Source organism: Kogia breviceps, chromosome 2 (assembly GCF_026419965.1).
Source record: "Kogia breviceps isolate mKogBre1 chromosome 2, mKogBre1 haplotype 1, whole genome shotgun sequence".
In the NCBI taxonomy this organism is placed as follows: Eukaryota; Metazoa; Chordata; class Mammalia; order Artiodactyla; family Physeteridae; genus Kogia; species Kogia breviceps.
This window is the reverse complement of record NC_081311.1, coordinates 39,425,359-39,446,899: the sequence shown is the minus strand read 5'-3', so window position 1 is coordinate 39,446,899 and position 21,541 is coordinate 39,425,359. Positions and strand designations below refer to the sequence as shown.

Genomic DNA, 21,541 nt, shown 5'->3' with positions numbered 1-21,541 from the left:
GTTTTTATGAAGTTTTTAATTGAACACATCCATATGATTATCCTAATATTATAAAATATGTAGGAAAAAGATGTCTAGAATAAGATAACAGGATAAAACTACCGGTATTTTCTTGATCTTGCCCTAACAATGTGTTTGGTTATTTAGCATGCATACTTTTGTAACAGTGTTTGTGAATGGCAACTTTTCTCATTGTGAAAATGACTTTATGTACAAGAGATCTGTCACATTGTGGCAGTGTGTTATCCCCAGGTTAAATTTAACTTTGATTCCGCATTGCTTGACACTTTATTTTTATGTTTAATTAATTGATTTGTTATGTGAAAATCCACATCTTATATGAAGTAGAATGCTTTGAATATTGTAGTGTAAATTATTATCTTTTGTATTTTAAATTTTAAGAAAATTTCTTTCAGGGAATACAGCTGGAATTTAATATTTCCAAATAAAATCTGCAAGTTTTCATATTCTTTACAAAAATAATAAGTGAAAAAATAACCACTTTGATGGTAAAGTTGATGTTATATAGTGAATTCTTAATTAAAACCTAATAATCAAAAATCACTTAATAATCAAAAATATCAAGATAACATTATTTACATTCTTTCCCTGAGAAGAACAAAATGCTCTATAATTGTGAAAACTTTCAAAATCGGCACTGAGCTGTATCATGGAAGTATTATGTTAATAAAGAAGGTGTATCTCAGCTCCATGTTGAAAACAAAATAAAATGAAAACAAAACAAAACAAACAGCAAGGAATGTGCAAAATTAAAATCATTCCTGACCTATGATTTAAAGGGCTCTTTTATGTCCTTTCAAGGGAAATCAGATTATATTTTCTAAAAATCAACTTCTTTGAAATCTTTTTAAAAATATAGAGACAAATATGAAATGTCAAGTGGTCAAGTTGAACTGCGATATTATTTTACTCTGCCATAGTAGCCAAGTACTTCTTTTCTGTCACAAACCTCGTTCGTCACATAAAAAATTAAAAAATAATGGTCTTCCTTAGTTGTCCCATTCAATTATGCCAGTTTTATGTCTTGCTTTTCACACCAATTGCTTTATTCTTTTATCTCTTTTCTCATCCTACATTCTCCTGTACTAAAATAATTTCTTCTGAATAATGTAATAAAAAGTTATTCATTAGTTGAACAAATATGTTACGCATATTTTTATATTTTCCAGATGAGAAGCAGAGAACCCCTAAATTAAGATTTAAGTGGCTCTCTAAAGATTACACAACTAGGAAGTGACAAAGCTGAGACCACAGTTGTGCCTTCTTTGAAAGCCCAGATTCCTTCAAACATTCACATCTGACTCCCACATCCAGCAAAGGGGGAAGACATGTGTATAGGCTGGTCTGTGCTTCTGCATTCTCTTTTTATTTCTGCTTGTCTTAGATTATCAGCATGTTTTTAAATTATTTCAGCTTTAATACCCTTTCAGGATCTCACCATAGCCATCAAGTAACAAACCTGTTCTTAGATTTTGTTGCTGGTTTCTAAAGGAAACACATGATTTTATCTTGATAATCGCACCCTCACCTTGCTCTCTCTGACTGTGGATTCCGAAGGTAAGAAGAAGGACTTCTATTGATCTGTACACCATCCACATTCCCTTTATTGATAAAGATTTTGCCTGGTCTCATATTTGCATGTGCTATCTCAATGCTCTATAGATTAAAAAAAAGTTGTAAAGTTATAAATCCTGGTGGGCATTAGAACTTAGTTGATATAAACAAAACAACCCTGTGGACAATTTCTTTTGTCTCCAACTTGTCCCTGCTATAGGATGAAAGCTGGAGAACCACAGGGCTGGTGTCATTCTGGGGGTAAGAGACATGACCTTCAGGGTTGAGATGAGGAAATGCTGTGTATAGGGAACGACCTGGGTGTCTCAAGACTGCCAAGTCAGGAACTGTCTGCCATTTCAGATGGCCAAAATGGGAGACTTGACCTTACAAACTCTCCATCCCCCTACCCACACCCTCTAAGGCAGAGTTTTTCAAACTTTTTGGACTGAGAAATACAGTAATTAATACATTTTTCATCATAACTTAATACACATCAAGATATGTGTCCTAAAACAAAAGTTCACAATACAAACTATACCCTATGTGTCATGCATTATGTTATTTTCCACTCTCTTTTAGCTCCCTTTTTAAAGCTTATCACAACCTATGAAATTGATTTCATAAAGCCATTCATAGCCTGTTATTTGTTCTTTGAAAAACATTGTAAAGACATTTCTTCCTTTGCCAGATGGATCCCTGGATTTGGGGGCTGGGGATGGTGGTAATTTTATGAGAAAAAGTAGAGAGAGACTAAACCTGAGAGACAAAGGAATGAAGAAAACATTATCAAGGATTCTATGAGAGAAAATAATTACCTGGAAGACAGGAGAGAGTAGTAAAATCTACCCAAACCAGGAATGGGAGAAGAGTTTGAGGGTATCAGTTCAGAGCCCTATGTCAGTCTAGAGCTGCAATAGAGGACTTGAGAAATGAGGGTGTGTGGTGGAAATTGGATCCCCTTCTATGCTCTTTCAGAAATGCAAGGAAGGCTTTAAATTATTTGTAATTACTTTGAGTTCCTTGGTGGATTTCTTTTCAAGTGACTTTGTGCAGAGAGCTGACTGTGTGGGTCAATATAATTTATAAGGGTTAGGTACAAAATGTTTTCTGTGTCTTTGGGTGACAATATAAGGCTTACTGCCATAGAACCGTCTTCTCTCAGTCAATCAGTGCCTCAGGACTAGCAGCCCACAGCTCAGAACCAGAAGCTACAAGGGAGTCAAAAAGGAGAAAGGGAAGTAGGTGCTAAGACTGTGCTCAGACCGAGATCCTATAGGGACTCTCCATATCACACCAAACCACTCCTAAAAGACTGTAAGCAATGCTGAAGAACATTGGGGTCTTCTGGGGTCCCTTGCCTACCTTCATGATGCCAGCAACCATGTACTCAAAAGTTCGACTGCTAAATCCTTCACTGGCAGTCACAAATGTAGTGTACTGGAAATATCCTGCTGGACCCGAGTGTGTGTGAGTACCGCTCAGGATAACGTTGTCTCTTCTGTACAGGGAGCCATATTTACTCTGCAGCCTATTCAGGACCTTTAAGAAAGGAAAAACAAAACAAAACTAAGAAGAGGAATAACAGGAGCGTAGCCTGAGAAAAAGCTCTGATGAGTCTAACCACTGAGCCATATCAGTGACATCCCTGTCAAGTGACCTTTCACTCTATGCTTGAGTTTATCATCTCAGTAACAACAACATCAACAATAATTGCAGTCGCTAACATTTTAGAGATTCTTGCTGTGTACAAGCACAATGCTAGGTATTACATACATCATGTCATTACACCACTAAGAGGTGGGTATTTTTAATCTTATCTTTCGCTGGAAACATTGATATGTACAGAAGTTAAGTAATTTGCCCACAGATCTAATACATAGCAGAGTCAAACTCTATGAAGAAAAATATAGCTAGGTAAGGCAAAAGAACATGATAGGTGTTAGTGAGGAAAGATCTTCCCAAAGATGTTACCTTTCATCAGAGGCTTAACTGGAGAGAGCAAACTGGTCATGCAATACCACGGGGGGAAAGCATCTCGGGAGCAGTGCAAAGTCCTCGTTACTCTACTGCCTCACTTCCCAAAATGAAGAACTCAATATTCCCAGACATAGACACTTACACTTATTGGCCTGGGGAAGCCACCCACTGTGACCTGAGGACACCCCAGCAATCCTGTGGAGAGGCCCATGTGGAAAGGAGCCACCTAGTCAGCACTAACTTGCTAACGGTTTGGTGAGCAACCATTGAAGGTGACCCTTCAGCCTCAGGCAAGCTTCAAACAACCACAGCCCCAGCCAACATCTAAGTTCAACCTCATGATACAAAATAATAATATATGACTGTGGTTCTAATATGTCAGAATCATCCAACCCAGCCATTCTAGGATTCCTAACCCACAAAAAATCCCGAGCACTAATACAGGATTATTGTTGTCTTAAGCCACTGAGTTTTCTGGTTGACTTGCTGTACAACAATAGATACCTAATCCAAAGAGACTCAGTGAATGTTCATTGAATTAATCAATGAACATCCAAATGAATAATTAATGGTTTTGTGTGGTATATACACATCAAGAAAACAAGAGAAAAATTAGTGATGTTGCTAAGTAGCTTTTTTTTTTTTTGGCTCAAGTGTCTCTTTTTTATTGACGTATAGTTGACTTCAAATGCTACATTAATGCTGAATACCTATATCTGATTATGCTTTAATCAACTGTAATCTGAAGTTTGGTATTACTGTGGTTTCTCTGTTAAAGAAGTCTCGACTTCGTGTCAAAAATTACTAAAATGTTCCAGCAAAAGTGTCAACCCCAGGCAACCTTCCTCAGTGTAAGATACTATCACCTAATACCAGGGACAATGACTGAAATTCACTTATGGCAGAGCTGGCAAATACCAGGTGTTATAATAAGTTTAATGGCACTAGTTGAATTACATTTATTTTTCACACTTTCCCCTTGGATTAACTTGGGATAAGTAAGTGGGTTCATTTATGGGTCTTTCCTCTGGGTCTCAGATTGTAAGGGGAAGTAAAAATAGGAAGAGATGGTTAAATGGTGCCCAGTATTAACTTCATAGTGGTCTACAACCCAATACGTTAACCTGCTATCCCCTCCACACTCCACCCCAAAGTGTTTGTTTTGACTCTATTTCTACTTAATGACCCCACCATTTCCCAATCAGAACCATTTTTGATTCCTCTTAAAAATAGTATCATGCTTTGGTAATGAGTATGTGCTCTGGCAGGAAGATGTCAATGTTTGAATCCCACCTCGGACAGTTCCTAGCTGTGTACACTTGGACAAGTTACTTGGTCCTCTGCAACTCAGTTTCCCAGTCTGTCAAATGACATAATAATAGCACCTTCCTCATACAGTTGTTTGGAGGATTAAATGAATTAATATATATGAAGCACTTAGACCAATACCTGACTCGTCACAGGAACTATGTCAAGTGTTAGCTTGTATGCCAATTCATCCCCAAATCTCATTAGCATTGAATTTGACTTTTTAACCACCATATAGTCTCACTGCTGTCCCATTGGTTTAAAACTTTTATGCCAGCATTACATAGTATAGGGGAAATGGCCAGGCAAAGTTTAAATCCCTCCTGCAATGCTAGTTTCCCTTTCTAGTTCTTTCAGCCTTTTAACACCTTGTAAAATTCCCCCATATTAAATCCCGTTTGAAATGCCTAGTGTGATTACTGTTTTCCCAACTGGACTCTCATCAATAGAGCTTTGATGTTAATTTAAGGAATCTGACAATTTGTGTCTTCACTGCTAGCTCTAGTCTATTACAATCCACCTCAAACATCACTGTCTGATTAATCATCCTAAAGCACAATTGTGTTTGCATCACTCCTCCATGCAAAAGTTTTCTAAGAATCCCCATGACCCACAGAATTAAAAACAACCTGGCATCCCAGGACCCTACAAATTATGACCAACACACCTTCCAGGTACATCTCCAATTACATGCCTACATGTGTCCTAATCTCTGTGAATCTCATGTGAACTAATCTCTGTCTCTTCAAATACATCTACATTTCTCCCTTGTGCCTCTCTGTGTCCATGTTGTCCCCTCGATTTGATAGCTCTTCCTCCCCATGTCAACCATTTAAAATTCTCCCCATTCAAGTATCACTTCCACTTTGAATTTTCCTCTAGTTTCCATTTCCTGAATCCCTGTGTTGTACTTTTAAAGTACTGTATGGCCACAAATTATTCAATACCCCTGGCTTCAAGAGGTGAAGTATAACTTTCCCACCTGTGAGTGTGAACTAGACTTGGTGACTTGCTTCTAAGGATAGAACAGGGTGAAAGTGATGGTGTGCATCTTCTGAGCCTGGGTTATTAAAGGCACTGTGGTTTCTTCCCTGCTCTTTTTTTTTTTTTAATTATAGTTGATGTACCATATTACATAAGTTACAGGCATACAATATGGTGATTCACAATTTTTAAAGGTTATGCTCCATGTATAGTTATTATAAAAGATTGGCTATATTCCCTGTGTTGTACAACATATCCTTGTAGCTTATTTTATACATAATAATTTATACCTCTTAATCCCCTAACCCTCCATTACCCCTTCCCTCTTCCCTCTCCCCACTGGTAACCACTAATTTGTTCTCTATATCTGTGAGTCTGTTTCTTTTTTGTTATATTCACTAGTTTGTTCTATTTTTTAGATTCCACATACAAGTGACATTATACAGTATTTATCTTTCTGACTTATTTCACTTAGCATAATACCTTCCAAGTCCATCCATGTTGTAACAAATGGCAAAATTTCATTCTTTTTTATGGCTGAGTAGTATTCCATTGTATATATGTATATACACTACAGCTTCTTTATCCATTCATCTATTGATGGACACTTAGGTTGCTTCCACATCTTGGCAGCTGTAAATAATACTGCTATGAACATGGGGGTGCATATATCTTTTCATATTAGTGTTTTCATTTTTTTCAGATATATACCCAGGAGTAGAATTGCTGGGTCATATGGTAGTTCTATTTTTAATTTTTTGAGACATCTCCATACTATTTTCCACACTGGCTATACAAATTTACATTCCAACCAATATGTATGTGGGTTCCTTTTTCTCCACATCCTCGCCAGTGTTTGTTATTTGTGTTCTTTTTGATGATAGCCATTTTGACAGGTGTGAGGTAATATCACAGTGTAGTTTTGATTTGCATTGCCCTGATGATCAGTGACGTTGAGCATCTTTTCATGTGCCTGTTGGCCATCTGCATGTCCTCTTTGGCAAAATGTCTATTCAGGTCCTCAGACCATTTTTTAATCAGGTTGTTTGTGGCTTTTTGATGTTGAGTTGTATGAACTGTTTATATATTTTGGATATTCACATCTTATCAGTCATATCATTTGCAAATATTTCCACTGACAAAATGAAAAGATAACCTACTGAGTGGGCGAAAATCCCTGCTCTTTCCTTTAAGTACACATTATAAGGGAAGCCAGCTGCTCTGTCACGAGGATATGGACAGTGGGGGAACTGTCAGTAGCCACATGAGTGAATCATCTTGGAAGTGGATCTTTTAGCCTTAGTCAAACCTTCAGATGACTGCAGCCTTTGCCAGCATCTTGACTGCAAGCTACCCTAAGTCATAACCACCTAGCTAAGCCAGTTCTCAATTCCTCACCAACAAAACTATGAGATAAAACAACAAATATTAATTAAGTCCCTATTTGGGGGGGCTATTTATTACTCATGAATAGATAACTAATATATCATTGTCCTTTATTCCAATAAATTATAGTTATTTGCGTATTTCTGGTACAGTCCTTCCTCCAATCTCCCAACTAGGTACTGAGCTCATAGGAACATGGGTTATGACTCACTTAGCTGTGAGCCCCTGAAGTGCCTAACAAAGTGTCTTGTAAAAAGCAGGTGATCAATGCTCTCCACGATAATAGAACGACCTCACTTTTAAGAATGTAGGCTCTGGTATCAGGCATATTATGTGTTCAGAACCCAGCTCTACCTTCTTCTAACTGTGTGAACTTGGGAAAGTTACTTAACCTTCTCTAAGACTCAGTCTCCTTACCTGCAAAATGGGGATAACAACAGTCCAACCTCACAGTTTTGTTGTCAGTGTAGTTGTGGGGAAAGTACTTAATCCTCTGCTCCTTATGTTTCCATAGATGGGAGAGACTTACATTCTACTCCTCACAAGGGGGTGACATTAGAGAAATGCTTTTAGGCCCTCTCATCATCCCTCTCCCTGGCCCCTTCACACCACAGGGGGAGCAAGTGTTTATTTGGTGAGGTTGATAGAACATGACACTGAATAATGGACATTTCATGGTCATTATTCTAGATGTTCCAGACTCTCCTCTTTCTCACATTTTTAAGTATGTGAGCAGATACTAAGAATACACTTTCTTTCTGTGACCTGATCCCTGCAGAAAATATAACCAGGTCAGGGTCTAGAAATTGGCTGAGAGAGAGAGACCTGGAAGTCCATGTGTCTATAACTATTTCTCTCTCTCTCCCCACCCCCTCCTCTCTGCATCTTACAAGCTGCCTCTCCAGGACCTCCTATGCACCTTTCTGCTAAGCTCAACTTTCCCCACAGGTGGGTTACATGGTCAAAATTGGCAGAAAAAATCATAGAAAAGCCTGCCATATTCTACAATACAGTTTAGAGTTTAAGAGAGCTAATATTGTATTCTTTTAAAATTTTATTATGGAAAAGTTCAAACACGTACAAAAATCATCAGAATAGTATAATGAAACCCCCATGTGCCTTTCACCCAACTTCAGCAATTTACGGCCAACCTCATTTCAGAGTATCTTTTTAATTCCCTTTAATTCCTTGCATCTATTCTTAATTGTCTAAAAACTTGAGGGGAGGGTTAGTGATTCATTGGCACTCTCAGACTTCTAACAAGGAGGATTACAAGAGCATGTATGTGAAAATCACTGGGACATAATAAGCTTGCAAAAAAATTAGCATTAATAATGACGGTGAGCCATCAGCAGAATGCAAAGCAAGTTTTGACCAAGATGACTTGGAGTGGAATGAGGCTCATTCTCCTCATTTGATCATCTGCTGGATTGTCAAGAGCTTATAACCTTGAGGGTAGTAGAAACTCAATGGATGTGAAACCAGGAGAGCTGTTACTGGCACGTTCACCTGCAGACTTTGCCTTTAAATCACGTCATCTCTTTCTCACCTCAATCACTTACCTCCAGCCTGAGTCGTTGGGATACCATGCCTATGTCAATGCTGACAAACACTACTCGACTGGACCCATCTGGCTCTGCTATGATGAACGCACGACTGTACAACCTCGTGAGGATGCCTTGTGCATTCTGGCCAGTTTTGCTGTAGCCCATCTAAAGAGGAAGAGAGAATCAGCGCCACTCCTTCTCACCCCGCTGTTATCAGAAACCAGGCACAACCATACAAGAATAGACTACTTAGGAAAGGCAAAGAAATACAATCCACATGACACTGTGGCTCCGAGTGAGACAGGATATGTGTTTTCAAGAGTAAAGCCAACATCACAAAACAGGCTTTACTCTTCTGTGCAGAAAAAGGCAAAGTAGCTGTTGGGTTGGCAGTAGCTATTCACTGGCCTGTGGGCAAGGAGGGAGCTGCTGTGACTCAGGAATTCCATCACGATGCTGGAGACCTTTCATGGCTTTTCTGTTCTTTGAAACAGGACCGTTTCTTCAGCCTATCTAAGGTACTACAGAATAAATCGTTCCCCAGCCATCATTCCACATTCCCAGAAATACGCTGAAGACTGGAGGCCCCTTCACTTTGGTTGTTTGGCATGTGATTTTTTTTTTTTCCTGAAGAAAAAGGTTTCCTTATGAGTAAGTCATCCTTATTGAGGGCTTTTATCATGAATAGATAACTAATATATCATTGTCCTTTATTCCAGTAAATTATAGTTATTTGCGTATTTCTGGTACCATCCTTCCTCCAATCTCCCAACTAGGTACTGAGCTCACAGGAACATGGGTTATGACTCACTTAACTGTGTGCCCCTGAGGTGCCTAACAAAGTGTCTTGTAAAAAGCAAGAAAGGGGCTTTTATCATTTTACCCTGGCTTTTATCATGTTGTCCCTCCCTTAGCCAAGTCAAATCAAATACACCTATCTTAAAGCCCCTCTCTCACCATGTCATAAAGCCCTCCCATAAAAGCTGCACCCAGGTCTTCAGCATGGTCCTTCTACTGCTTGCTTTACCTCTCATGTGAGTGGTCATTTAAGGTTTACATTCCAGAGTCACTTTTCAGAACAGACACAGGAAATAATTCCTAGAATCTAAAGATTATTTGGTAGGAGAGAGAAAAATCCCATCACGCAACCTCCTGCTCTGGTTACCTAGGGAAGGGTGGCTAGAAATGTGTGTCTACCATCACAGCCCGGAAGTTGCATGCCAGCAGCCCATAGCCACACCTGATCCAGAGAAGTGTTTTACTTGGTTAACACACTGTTGGCCCACACTAGATTTCTAGTTTTAACTAGAGTTGCTTCCATTTTCCAATGGAGAGACTTAAATCCTCAGATCTTCAATCCATAAATATTCTGGCTTCTCTTGAAAAAAACTGTAAGGTAGGGCAGCCCTAGATCCACAGTCTTACATGGCAACAATCAGCTAAAGCCATGCAACTTTCTAGCTGTACCACAGTCACCACCACTTTCTATTGCCCCCCAAAACTGAGGGTTTACTAGACATTTATCATCTTACACTGGCCTTCTTCGGTCATTTATGGTACCTGCCCATCCCCTGTAGTATTGGAGTTCGTCCACCTTGCCACTTCCTTTCACAAAAAATGGCCAATTGAGTTTACAAGGGAGTTGTGGTTAAATAAAAGGTCCCCTCTGGGACTCCCTGGTGATGCAGTGGTTGAGAGTTCGCCTGCTGATGCAGGGGACGCGGGTTCGTGCCCTGGTCGGGGAAGATCCCACATGCCGCAGAGAGGCTGGGCCCGTGAGCCATGGTCGCTGAGCCTGCGCGTCCGGAGCTTGTGCTCCACAACGGGAGAGGCCACAATAGTGAGAGGCCCGCATACTGTAAAAAAAAAAAAAAAAAAAAGTCCCCTCTTCCTTATAGTGCAATATCCATGATGTTAGACAGCAGTGAAGTCAATAAAAAGTGAGAAGGAGATTATGACATAATATTTAAGAATAAATACAGGGTGCAAAATAATAAAGTTACCTGTTTCACAGTCTCCTCAAGGGTCCCATGATTTACCTACCAAAATGATATCTGCTACTTGGCCCGTGCAGTCAGCTCGCCCAACACCAATACGGTAGCCACTGAAGTTCTGAAGTAGAGTAGGCTCTGGGGTGCTTGGTGTTGGAAATACCTGGATGGCTGTGGGGCCCTGGGTGGCTGGAGGGATCTGGGTGGTTGGAAAACCTGAATCAAAAAACAATAAGATATTTAAGAAACAACATTTCAGCCCATGCACTTGTCGGCATCAATTAGAACACACAGATTCAGGTTCCTAAGGATGAATCTTTGTATATTCTCTTACGTTAAGATACACGGTGAGAAACATCTCAGGAACATGTTTTATATCGTAATCCAAAGGTGGATCTTTTTCACGGAGTGGAGATGTTTCAGCCTAACAGTCAAGCTCTCTGTCAAATGTCCTTCAACTTCTCCTCACAAGCCGTTCCTGTCTAAGCTGTCACTCTTCATTCACTCACCCTGTACTTCTATTCCAGCCAAACAAATCAGGTGCCAGGTTCCTGGCACACAGCCCACTAAATCCAGCTTCTGGGGGTTTGTGTCTACCACTCTCTCCATCCAGAGACCTTACTCCTTTCTGGTCCCTCAGCCAGTCTCCTCTACCCCTTCAGAGTAGGTTTAGTTTCATCACAGCCAGATTCAGCTTAACCTCTCACCTTCAGGATGCCACATCAGCTGTCTCTACCCTGCTTTTATCCTCCTCGACCTTCTAAATCTTCTATTCTTAATGCAGCCTAGATCATTGTACACTAGTTAACATAGTCCTGCTTTACTTTAATTTTTCTCATATCACCTATATGTATGCATATTAATACATATATTCTATATCAACATCACACACACACACACACACACACACACATACACGAACATCAAAGGATGCAGAATGGGATAGAGACTAAAAGAGCAAGTGCCAGAAACAGCCCGGGTTTGAAAACTAACTCTATCATTTACTAGCTGAACAAATAACTTAACCTATTTTACCTCAACTTTTCTCATCTATGAAGAAAAGTAACATAACTTTCTCATAACAAGAAGATAATAATATCCTATTTCCGAGGGTTGATTAACAATAAATATGTTAATACATATTCAAAATTTAAAACAATGGCTGGCATATAGTTTTGGTTTATTGTTTTTTTGTTTTTTCATTTTTTTGGTTTTTTTTTACATATTTAGACATCTTACTTATATACTTTATTTGTTTGTTTCCACCCCAGACAACAGCCAGCGGTGGCCAAGGCAACACATGTCAGTGTCACAGTGCATTAGAGGTCAGAAAGTACTTAGGCAAGAGATTAACAGAAGACTTCTTCTGGGTTCCAGAATTTTGGAGCGCAAGAAAGTTTAGAGATCACATAATCCAATCTCTTCCATTTTACATATAAGAAAACTGAAACCCAGAGAAATGACTTAACCAAGATTTAATGGAGAGCATATGATGAACCAGGTGCCTAACCCAGATCCTCCAACTCAGAATCTGCTGCTCTTTCATCCACATTCTAAGCGTAGTTAGAATTCATGTTTTCCCATCCCCAAGCCCACGTTTTCTACAAGACATCAAGTATTGCAAGGAAGGAATCAGGCACCTTTGCTATTGCCTCATTTGTTCCAATGTAGGAATGTAGTACCAACCAACGTCAAATCTAGTCACATAGCCAAAGGATTCTTTTCGATCTCAGAGACTCAGATCTGTAAAGCAGTACTAAGGCTAGCACCTACCTTTATGGGAGTCTGTGAGGATTAAAGGAGAAATTTACATAGAATGTTTACCATAGTGCTTGACACAAAGTAACCATCCAATAAATGGCAACTTCTACTATGAAAATAGTGACTGTAATTATTAATTACCTCCCTGAGCCTCAGGCTCTGGATTCTCTAAAAGAGAAAACTAAGTCCTATGCATTCTTTCATTTCTAGCAGTCTAAAACTCATTCCGCCCAAGCCCAGAAAAGAGGGTCTCTGTCTCTCTGGGTCTGTGGGCAGTGAATTCAAAACATGGGGACAGGGACTTCCCTGGTGGTCCAGTGGTAAAGAATCCGCCTTACAATGCAGGGGACATGGGATCGATCCCTGGTCAGGGACTTAAGACCCCATATGCTGCGGAGCAACTAAGCCCACGCGCCACAACTACTGAACTCACATGCCTCAGCTACAGCCTGCGTGGCACAAACTACAGAGCCCAAGCACTTTGGAACCCACGCACCACAACTAGAAAGAGCAAACCCTCACTCCACATCTAGAGAGCCAGCGGACCACAACGAAGAGCCCACACACTGCAACGAAAGATCCCGCATGCCACAATGAAGACCCAACACAGCCAAAAATAAATAATAAATAAATCTTTAACAAAACAAAACAAAACATGGGGGCAGGTAGAGAATACATTAGAAAAGAGAAGAGACCACAAGAGAGAAAACCAAGGTGAACAATGTTGCCTCTCCTTCTCCACTGGGCCTGCGGCCAGCCCTCCCTTTACTTTGGTGAAAGCATTCAGTCCCCACCTGTCTTCCCTACTGTTTATCAGGTATATAACCTATCATCAAAGGAGAGGCTCCCATGGATGTGATATTGCCTGTAAATTTAGTCTAGGTGGTTTTCAAAAACTAAGTTAATTTCCAACATTTAAAAAAAATCAGGAAAAAAAAACCCCAGATGTCTAAACCGCCTCCCCCAATTTCCAGCTTACCTTGAAAACTCAGAAGGGCTGAGTCGATGTGACATCATGACAACAAACAGCTGGCACTCAGGAGGGCCTGTGGACCCTCTTCACCAGAGAGGCACCAGTCCCCACCCTGGGCCACACCCCCACCCTATTTATGGAACTTGATCAGCCCTCATGGGATTTGAGTTCAAGATCCCCTCCTCTAAAAGATTATTAGAGATTACTACAAGTAACTGTATGCCAATAAAATGGACAACCTGAAAGAAATGGACAAATTCTTAGAAATGCACAACGTGCTGAGACTGAATCAGGAAGAAATAGAAAATATGAACAGACCAATCACAAGCACTGAAATTGAAACTGTGATGAAAAATCTTCCAACAAACAAAAGCCCAGGACCAGATGGCTTCACAGGCAAATTCTATCAAACATTTAGAGAAGAGCTAATACCTATCCTTCTCAAACTCTTCCAAAAGATAGCAGAGGGAGGAACACTCCCAAACTCATTCTATGAGGCCATCATAACCCTGATACCAAAACCAGACAAAGATGTCACAAAGAAAGAAAACTACAGGCCAATATCATTGATGAATATAGATGCAAAAATCCTCAAGAAAATACTAACAAACAGAATCTGAGAGCACATTAAAAGGATCATACACCATGATCAAGTGGGGTTTATTCCAGGAATGCAAGAATTCTTCAATATACGCAAATCAACCAACGTGATACACCATATCAACAAACTGAAGAAGAAAAACCATATGATCATCTCAATAGATGCAGAGAAAGCTTTTGACAAAATTCAACACCATTTATGATAAAAACCCTGCAGAAAGTAGGCATAGAGGGAACTTTCCTCAACATAATAAAGGCCATATATGACAAACCCACAGCCAGCATCGTTCTCAATGGTGAAAAACTGAAACCATTTCCACTAAGGTCAGGAACAAAACAAGGTTGCCAACTCTCACCACTCTTATTCAACATAGTTTTGGAAGTTCTAGCCACAGCAATCAGAGAAGAAAAAGAAATAAAAGGAATCCACATCAGAAAAGAAGAAGTAAAGCTGTCACTGTTTGCAGATGACATGATACTATACATAGAGAATCCTAAGGACACTACCAGAAAACTATTAGAGCTAATCAATGAATTTGGTAAAGTAGCACTATACAAAATTAATGCACAGAAATCTCTGGCATTCTTATACACTAATGATGAAAAATCTGAGAGTGAAATTAAAACACTCCCATTCGCCACTGCAACAAAAAGAATAAAATATCTAGGAATAAACCTACCTAAGGAGACAAAAGACCTGTATGCAGAAAATTATAAGACACTGATGAAAGAAATTAAACATGATACAAATAGATGGAGAGATATACCATGTTATTGGATGAGAAGAATCAACATTGTGAAAATGACTCTACTACCCAAAGCAATCTACAGATTCAACGCAATCCCTATCAAATTACCACTGGCATTTTTTACAGAACTAGAACAAAAAATTTCACAATTTGTATGGAAACACAAAAGACCCCAAATAGCCAAAACAATCTTGGGAATGAAAAATGGAGCTGGAGGAATCAGGCTCCCTGACTTCAGACTATACTACAAAGCTATAGTAATCAATACAGTATGGTACTGGCACAAAAACAGAAATATAGATCAATGGAACAGGATAGAAAGCCCAGAGATAAACCCACACACATATGGTCACCTTATCTTTGATAAAGGAGGGAAGGAAACACAGTGGAGAAAAGACAGCCTCTTCAATAAGTGGTGCTGGGAAAACTGGACAGGTACATGTAAAAGTATGAAATTAGAACACTCCCTAACACCATACACAAAAATAAACTCAAAATGGGTTAAAGACCTACATGTAAGGCCAGACACTATAAAACTCTTAGAGGAAAACATAGGCAGAACACTCTATTACATAAATCACAGCAAGATCTTTTATGACCCATCTCCTAGAGAAATGGAAATAAAAACAAAAATAAACAAATGGGACCTAAGGAAACTTAAATGCTTTTGCACAGCAAAGGATACCATAAACAAGACCAAAAGACAACCCTCAGAATGGGAGAAAATAGTTGCAAATGAAGCAACTGACAAAGGATTAATCTCCAAAATTTACAAGCAACTCATGCAGCTCAATAACAAAAAAACAAACAACCCAATCCAAAAATGGGCAGAAGAACTAAAGAGACATTTCTCCAAAGAAGATATACAGATTGCCAACAAACACATGAAAGAATGCTCAACATCATTAATCATTAAAGGAATGCAAATCAAAATTACAATGAGATATCTCACACCGGTTAGAATGGCCATCATCAAAAAATCTAGAAACAATAAATGCTGGAGAGGGTGTGGAGAAAAGGGAACACTCTTGCGCTTCTGGTGGGAATGTAAATTGATACAGCCACTATGGAGAACAGTATGGACATTCCTTAAAAAACTACAAATAGGGGGCTTCCCTGGTGGCGCAGTGGTTGAGAATCCGCCTGCCGATGCAGGAGACACGGGTTCGTGCCCTGGTCCGGGAAGATCCCACATGCCGCGGAGCAACTAAGCCCGTGAGCCATGGCCGCAGAGCCTGTGCGTCCGGAGCCTGTGCTCCGCAACGGGAGAGGCCACAACAGTGAGAGGCCCGCATACCGCAAAAAAAAAAAAAAAAAAAAAAAAAAAAAAAAAAAAACTACAAATAGAAGTACCATATGACCCAACAATTCCACTACTGGGCATATACCCTGAGAAAACCGTAATTCAAAAAGAGTCATGTACCAAAATGTTCATTGCAGCTCCATTTACAATAGCCAGGACATGGAAGCAACCTAAGTGTCCATCAACAGATGAATGGATAAAGAAGATGTGGCACATATATACAATGGAATATTACTCAGCCATAAAAAGAAATGAAACTGAGTTATTTGTAATGAGGTGGATAGAGTTGGAGTCTGTCATACAGAGTGAAGTAAGTCAGAAGGAGAAAAACAAATACCATATGCTAACACATATATATGGAATCTAAGAAAAAAATGTCATGAAGAGATAAGGGGTAGGATGGGAATAAAACACAGACCTACTAGAGCATGGACTTGAGGATATGGGGAGAGGGAAGGGTAAGCTGTGACAAAGTGAGAGAGTGGCATGGACATATATACACTACCAAACGTAAAATAGCTAGCTAGTGGGAAGCAGCTGCATAGCACAGGGAGATCAGCTCCATGCTTTGTGACCACCTAGAGGGGTGGGATAGGGAGGGAGACGCATGAGGGAAGAGATATGGGAACATATGTATATGTATAACTGATTCACTTTGTTGTAAAACAGAAACTAACACACCATTGTAAAACAGTTATACTCCAATAAAGTTATACTCCAGTAAACAGTTATACTCCAATAAATAAAGTTATACTCCAATAAAAATAAATAAACATTCAATAAAGATGTTTAAAAAAACAAGATCCCCTTCTCTAAAGCTTTCACAGACTAATTGACATTCAGTGGGTCTTTGCTTCTCCTTTTGCCCCCCACCCCCTAGAGAAGATGATGCCAGAAAGGAGGCTAATAGAAAAAGAAGAGGCTCAGGGTAAAAGCTCATATTACTGGGCCTTGAAGAATTCCGAGCTGTACTTAGATCAGTGGAAAAGTGAGACAAATAAGTGCATGTCAGAATGCAGCACTGGCTATTTGGGGCCAAAGGTAAACTTGATAAAAATTGCTATCAGTGCATAAAGGGCAACTAAGGTAAAGGTTAGGTAACCATCCCAGGCTGCTTAAGTATACATTGAACTGCCCTGTTATCAGCATTATCAGTAGACAATGTTTCTTGCCTTGGTGCCCCCCCCAAGTGAAGACATTTCCTACAGGCTACGAATAGCATACAAGAGAGCCCATGATACTTGCCTGTGTGATGCTTAATGGTCCCACTGGTGATGAACAACAGGCTGAGAAGAGCCACCGAGATCCCTGTCATCATCACAAAGAGGAAAATCAGGACTATCTCTAATGTGGAAAAGGTACATTTGGCCATTTCTCCTGGGGAAAAGCAGAGACAGATGAACAACTACAGAAGAGACAGAAAAAAGACAGAATAACAAATTAAAATACACATGCTTCAAGCTGTCCGAGGCTAAGGTGTCTTAGCTCTTTCTTATGAATAGCCTATACCAGGAATGCCAAGCACAGGGCATACTTGCCACTAGGTCCATATCCCAAGCCGGTGGAAGAAAAGACCAATCAATTACAGTACTCCTTGATGAATTCACATGAGGTTTCCAAATGCTTCTCAGCACAGCGCTCATCCTGGAAGCCACCACCCATCATTTGGCATTGGCAGCTAAGCTAAAACCTATTTGTATTCCTTGGATACATCATAGTGCTTTCATTTATGGCAGTGATGCTCTCTGTACATGGGTCTAGATTGGAGCATTTCTGTCAACAGGAATAACTGATATACCCACATGGCTTGTACTTGTGAGAAAGCTGGCTGGGGTTAGGGCTTTACTTTGTGGCCATGGACTAAGTATCTTGTCCATGAGGAGGTGAAACAGACCTTTGGCCTGTAAACTTCCTGTTCTAACTTTCAATTACTACCTGAATAGAAAATGGCATGGAAAAGGAGATTGGCATCTGTGATCTCAAGCCAGGCATTTGTAAAATTTCCCTCTTAAGTGATCAGAAAGATCCCACACACTTTGCAAACCCCGTGTTGAAGTATGAGGATAAAGATAATGGCCCTTGTGTGCTACAAAAGCAGAAAATGTCCTTACAGATTCCTTAAGATATTTTAGGAGTAGAATTCATCATAACTCAGAAGGACTATAGAGGCTAAAAACTCACATAATGTAGCAGGAGAAAGTATAATATGATGGTTAACAATTGCATTCTCAAGTCTGGTGCCATAGTTCAAATCTCATTTCTGCCACTTACTAGGTGACCCTGGAAAATCATCCCCAACACTGAGCCTCAGTTTCCCCATCTGTAAATAGGGATGTGACAATGATGATAATTTTAGTACCTATCTCATACAGGTTTTATAAAAATAAGACAAGATGACACAGTAATAGTTTGTTTCTTGGAATGTGATAAGCGTTCAGGATGTCAGCATTTATCATTAGGTTCTAAAATAGCAAAGACTCTGTGCTCTTCACCAGCATTAAAGGGAGTTTATGTGAGTTTGTATTAAAGAATCACGAATCACAGGTGGGAACTTTAGAGTCCATTTTCTTAAACTTAAGGAAGCTTGAGCAGTGAGATGGGATTGTGGTCCCAAGACTTGCCCCGCAAATGGCTAAGATGTGGCTAAGATGCTGCTACCCCCAAGAGCTGTAAATTGGCAACAAACAGATGTGTTTAGTATGGCCCAATTTTTCATTTCAATTTGACTTAGTCAACAAGATAAAAGATAGAGCTTACAATCTATCTGTAAAAATAGAATCTACTTTTACAAATATGAAACTTCGGGTTTTCTTTCAAAATATTTCGTAAAATATGGCAACACGGAGACAGCATTCCCATGCACCAAGAGTTTTGTAAAACTTAGTAGCTGCTGTTCTCTTTAGATGGGGCAGCCCTTCTCCAACCAGCCACTGCCTCTACCCAGTGGGCCTTATCTATCCGGTCTTTGTAGTCATTTTATTTTGCAATCCACAGACTAAAGGTTAAAAATCAGTCTGGCAGCAAACACTTCAGAGGTAGGGCTGAACTGGGAGAGGACCAAGAGCCTGGAACATCTTCCCTATTTCCTAGTTTTTTGTTAGCAGGCGTTCCTCAACCATTGATCACCAGCATGATCACCTTCACCACCATCGGTAGGGACAGCTTCAAACTTAGGCCAAAACAACTTTCACTATCAGCCCCAAGTCAGAAAGCACATGTAAGATATGCCTCTGAAACTTCGATGAGTCAAAGAGGTTTACTAGTCATTAGCTATTGTTTCAGTAGCAAACTTCAAACCCTGTAGACCTAGTTCTTGTCCAAAGCTTTGGTTTCTATGAGCCTTCCTGCCAGCTGAGAGAGCTTTTGCACAAATAAGGCTATTAAAAATGGATGACTGACAGGTGGACCCTTCAACCCCAAAGCGTGTACATGCAGATCACATATGTAAATGTGGCTGTGTGGTAAGAGCCTATGTAACAGACATGATATGAAATATATGTGTATGCATGTGTGGGGGGTTTGTTTGTTTGTTTGTTTTTTGCTGGTTTTGCTCTGCTGAACTAACTGCCACCACTGGCCTTTTACACAAGTCAACAATGGCACTTGATTTAACATTAGCGTTTCCACCTCTTGCTTGGATTACAACCATGTACCTCGTGTATTTCACCACTCTATTTAGTTGCCAGAATTACCACCAGCATATTACCATTCTTTTTGGAACCATTAGCACTATTTCTCATAAATGATTAGAATCTGAATTTAAACATGAAAGCAAATGCCTTATATCTCCCTTCAGAAGCCAAATGTACCTTGGAGAGCTGAACCAATGATTACATTTCAAAGGACCGTACACTTTTAAATAGTTCACACTTAATCTAGCATAATCCTGCAAGGTCAACGATGAGGCTCTAATCACACAGTAACAAGCCACTTGCTAGATCTTTACCACCCTGAGGTCCCCCATTTTTCAAGACTGTGACAGTAAAAAGTAATATTTTGGCAAAATGGGTTTCCAAAGCTAAGAAAATGAGGTTTCATCAGGATCTCTGAGACAATGGGGTGATTCAAGATCCCTCCCTCCCTCTCCAAGATAATACAGGCATTCTTACCCGATTCAACCTCTCAGAAGAACTTGTGTATCCTGGTAAAGCAAATGATGGTCCAGAATCTTGTTCCCCTTCCTCTGAAACACTGATGGCTGGGACTTCTTAGCACTTTCTGAAACCTACTGAGGAAAGATTTTCACAGTCATGTCCAGGAGAGTTAGAGTTCCCATGAGCACAGCTATGTGGATTTGGTACATGGAAGAGATTAAAGTGTTATTGATAACAAATGACTTATTAGCGAACTCTCCCCTGAGACAGCCTGATAGTGAGGTACTGGGTTGCAGAAGGCCTGCCAGGCTGAAGGTCATTTCAGAGTTCAACACGACTCTTTCAGCACGTCAAGGTCTGTGCAAAGCTCCAACCTGGATCACAAAAAAAAGAGCACCTGCTTTACTTACTCCTGGCCACTCAACCAGTGCTCAAGAGGAAGTGATAATGTATGCTGGACAGTAGTGTGGGCTATGGGCCCCACTAGGCAATATTTACAATAATTTCAGAACAGAAAAGTGAACTTTTAGATTCTCATATATAAAAAGAATGCAAAGTTTTAGATGAACTAAGAATGTGAATAATGAGTATACAAAAGAGAAGAGTGTATGCAACATTAAAAATTATACTGAAAGAAATAATATTTAATAATTTTTTCATGTCATTAAATTAAGTTTGCAAAACATTATGATCCTGTTTTTGTAAAGTATACGTTATTTATATGTGTGTGATCATAAAGACTAAGAAAATACAGCAAAAAATGTTAAGAAGCAATTATCTGGTGATAAGATCATGGGTGAGTTTTGTTTTCATCTTTTTGATTCTTGACATTTTCTATGATAGCCATGTAGCATTTTTGTAATGAGGAAAATAAAATGTTTTAGCTCATCTCAGAGAATGTACACTGCATAACAGCATGAAGTTAAGCAATGGCTCACAAAAGACAAAGAGAGAAATAAATCGACCAAAGTCCTCCTTTTTTCCTAGTAAATCCAAGCTATCCAGGAAGCAATTCGAAGACCACATCAGCTGCTGAATTCCACACAGAGTTTTAAGAGAGACCAGCCCCAAAGTTCCAATGGAAATATTAAAGTGCTTTCAGATAGGGCATTTAGTAACGTGTCTTAGCTACCTCTCTGCTACAACAGAGGGGAACAGGTTAAAGTATGGTATTAGACAAGTTTTTTTTTTTCTTTTTGTGCAAATATGTTTGTTGCCTGACACCAAGAATTCTGAGACCAAATCTAGCTAACTTAAGGCAGTTGGGGAAAAAGAGAAGCAAATTCACCA

General features: G+C 39.7%; 1 protein-coding gene across 1 annotated transcript in view; it reads right to left on the bottom strand.

The window, feature by feature from the left end:
• The window catches only part of ASAH2 (N-acylsphingosine amidohydrolase 2), an 83,616-nt gene extending 63,240 nt beyond the window's left edge, over window positions 1-20,376 (bottom strand). The window contains exons 1-6 of the mRNA XM_067027456.1: window positions 20,267-20,376; window positions 17,403-17,534; window positions 10,824-10,987; window positions 8,796-8,945; window positions 2,941-3,117; window positions 1,550-1,677 (exon numbers count right to left, since the gene is read on the bottom strand). Of these exons, the coding sequence (XP_066883557.1) occupies window positions 1,550-1,677; window positions 2,941-3,117; window positions 8,796-8,945; window positions 10,824-10,987; window positions 17,403-17,529 (746 nt within the window). The 5' untranslated portion in view covers window positions 17,530-17,534; window positions 20,267-20,376. The remainder of the gene's footprint in view (window positions 1-1,549; window positions 1,678-2,940; window positions 3,118-8,795; window positions 8,946-10,823; window positions 10,988-17,402; window positions 17,535-20,266) is intronic.
• Between the last annotated feature and the right edge of the window lie 1,165 nt (window positions 20,377-21,541).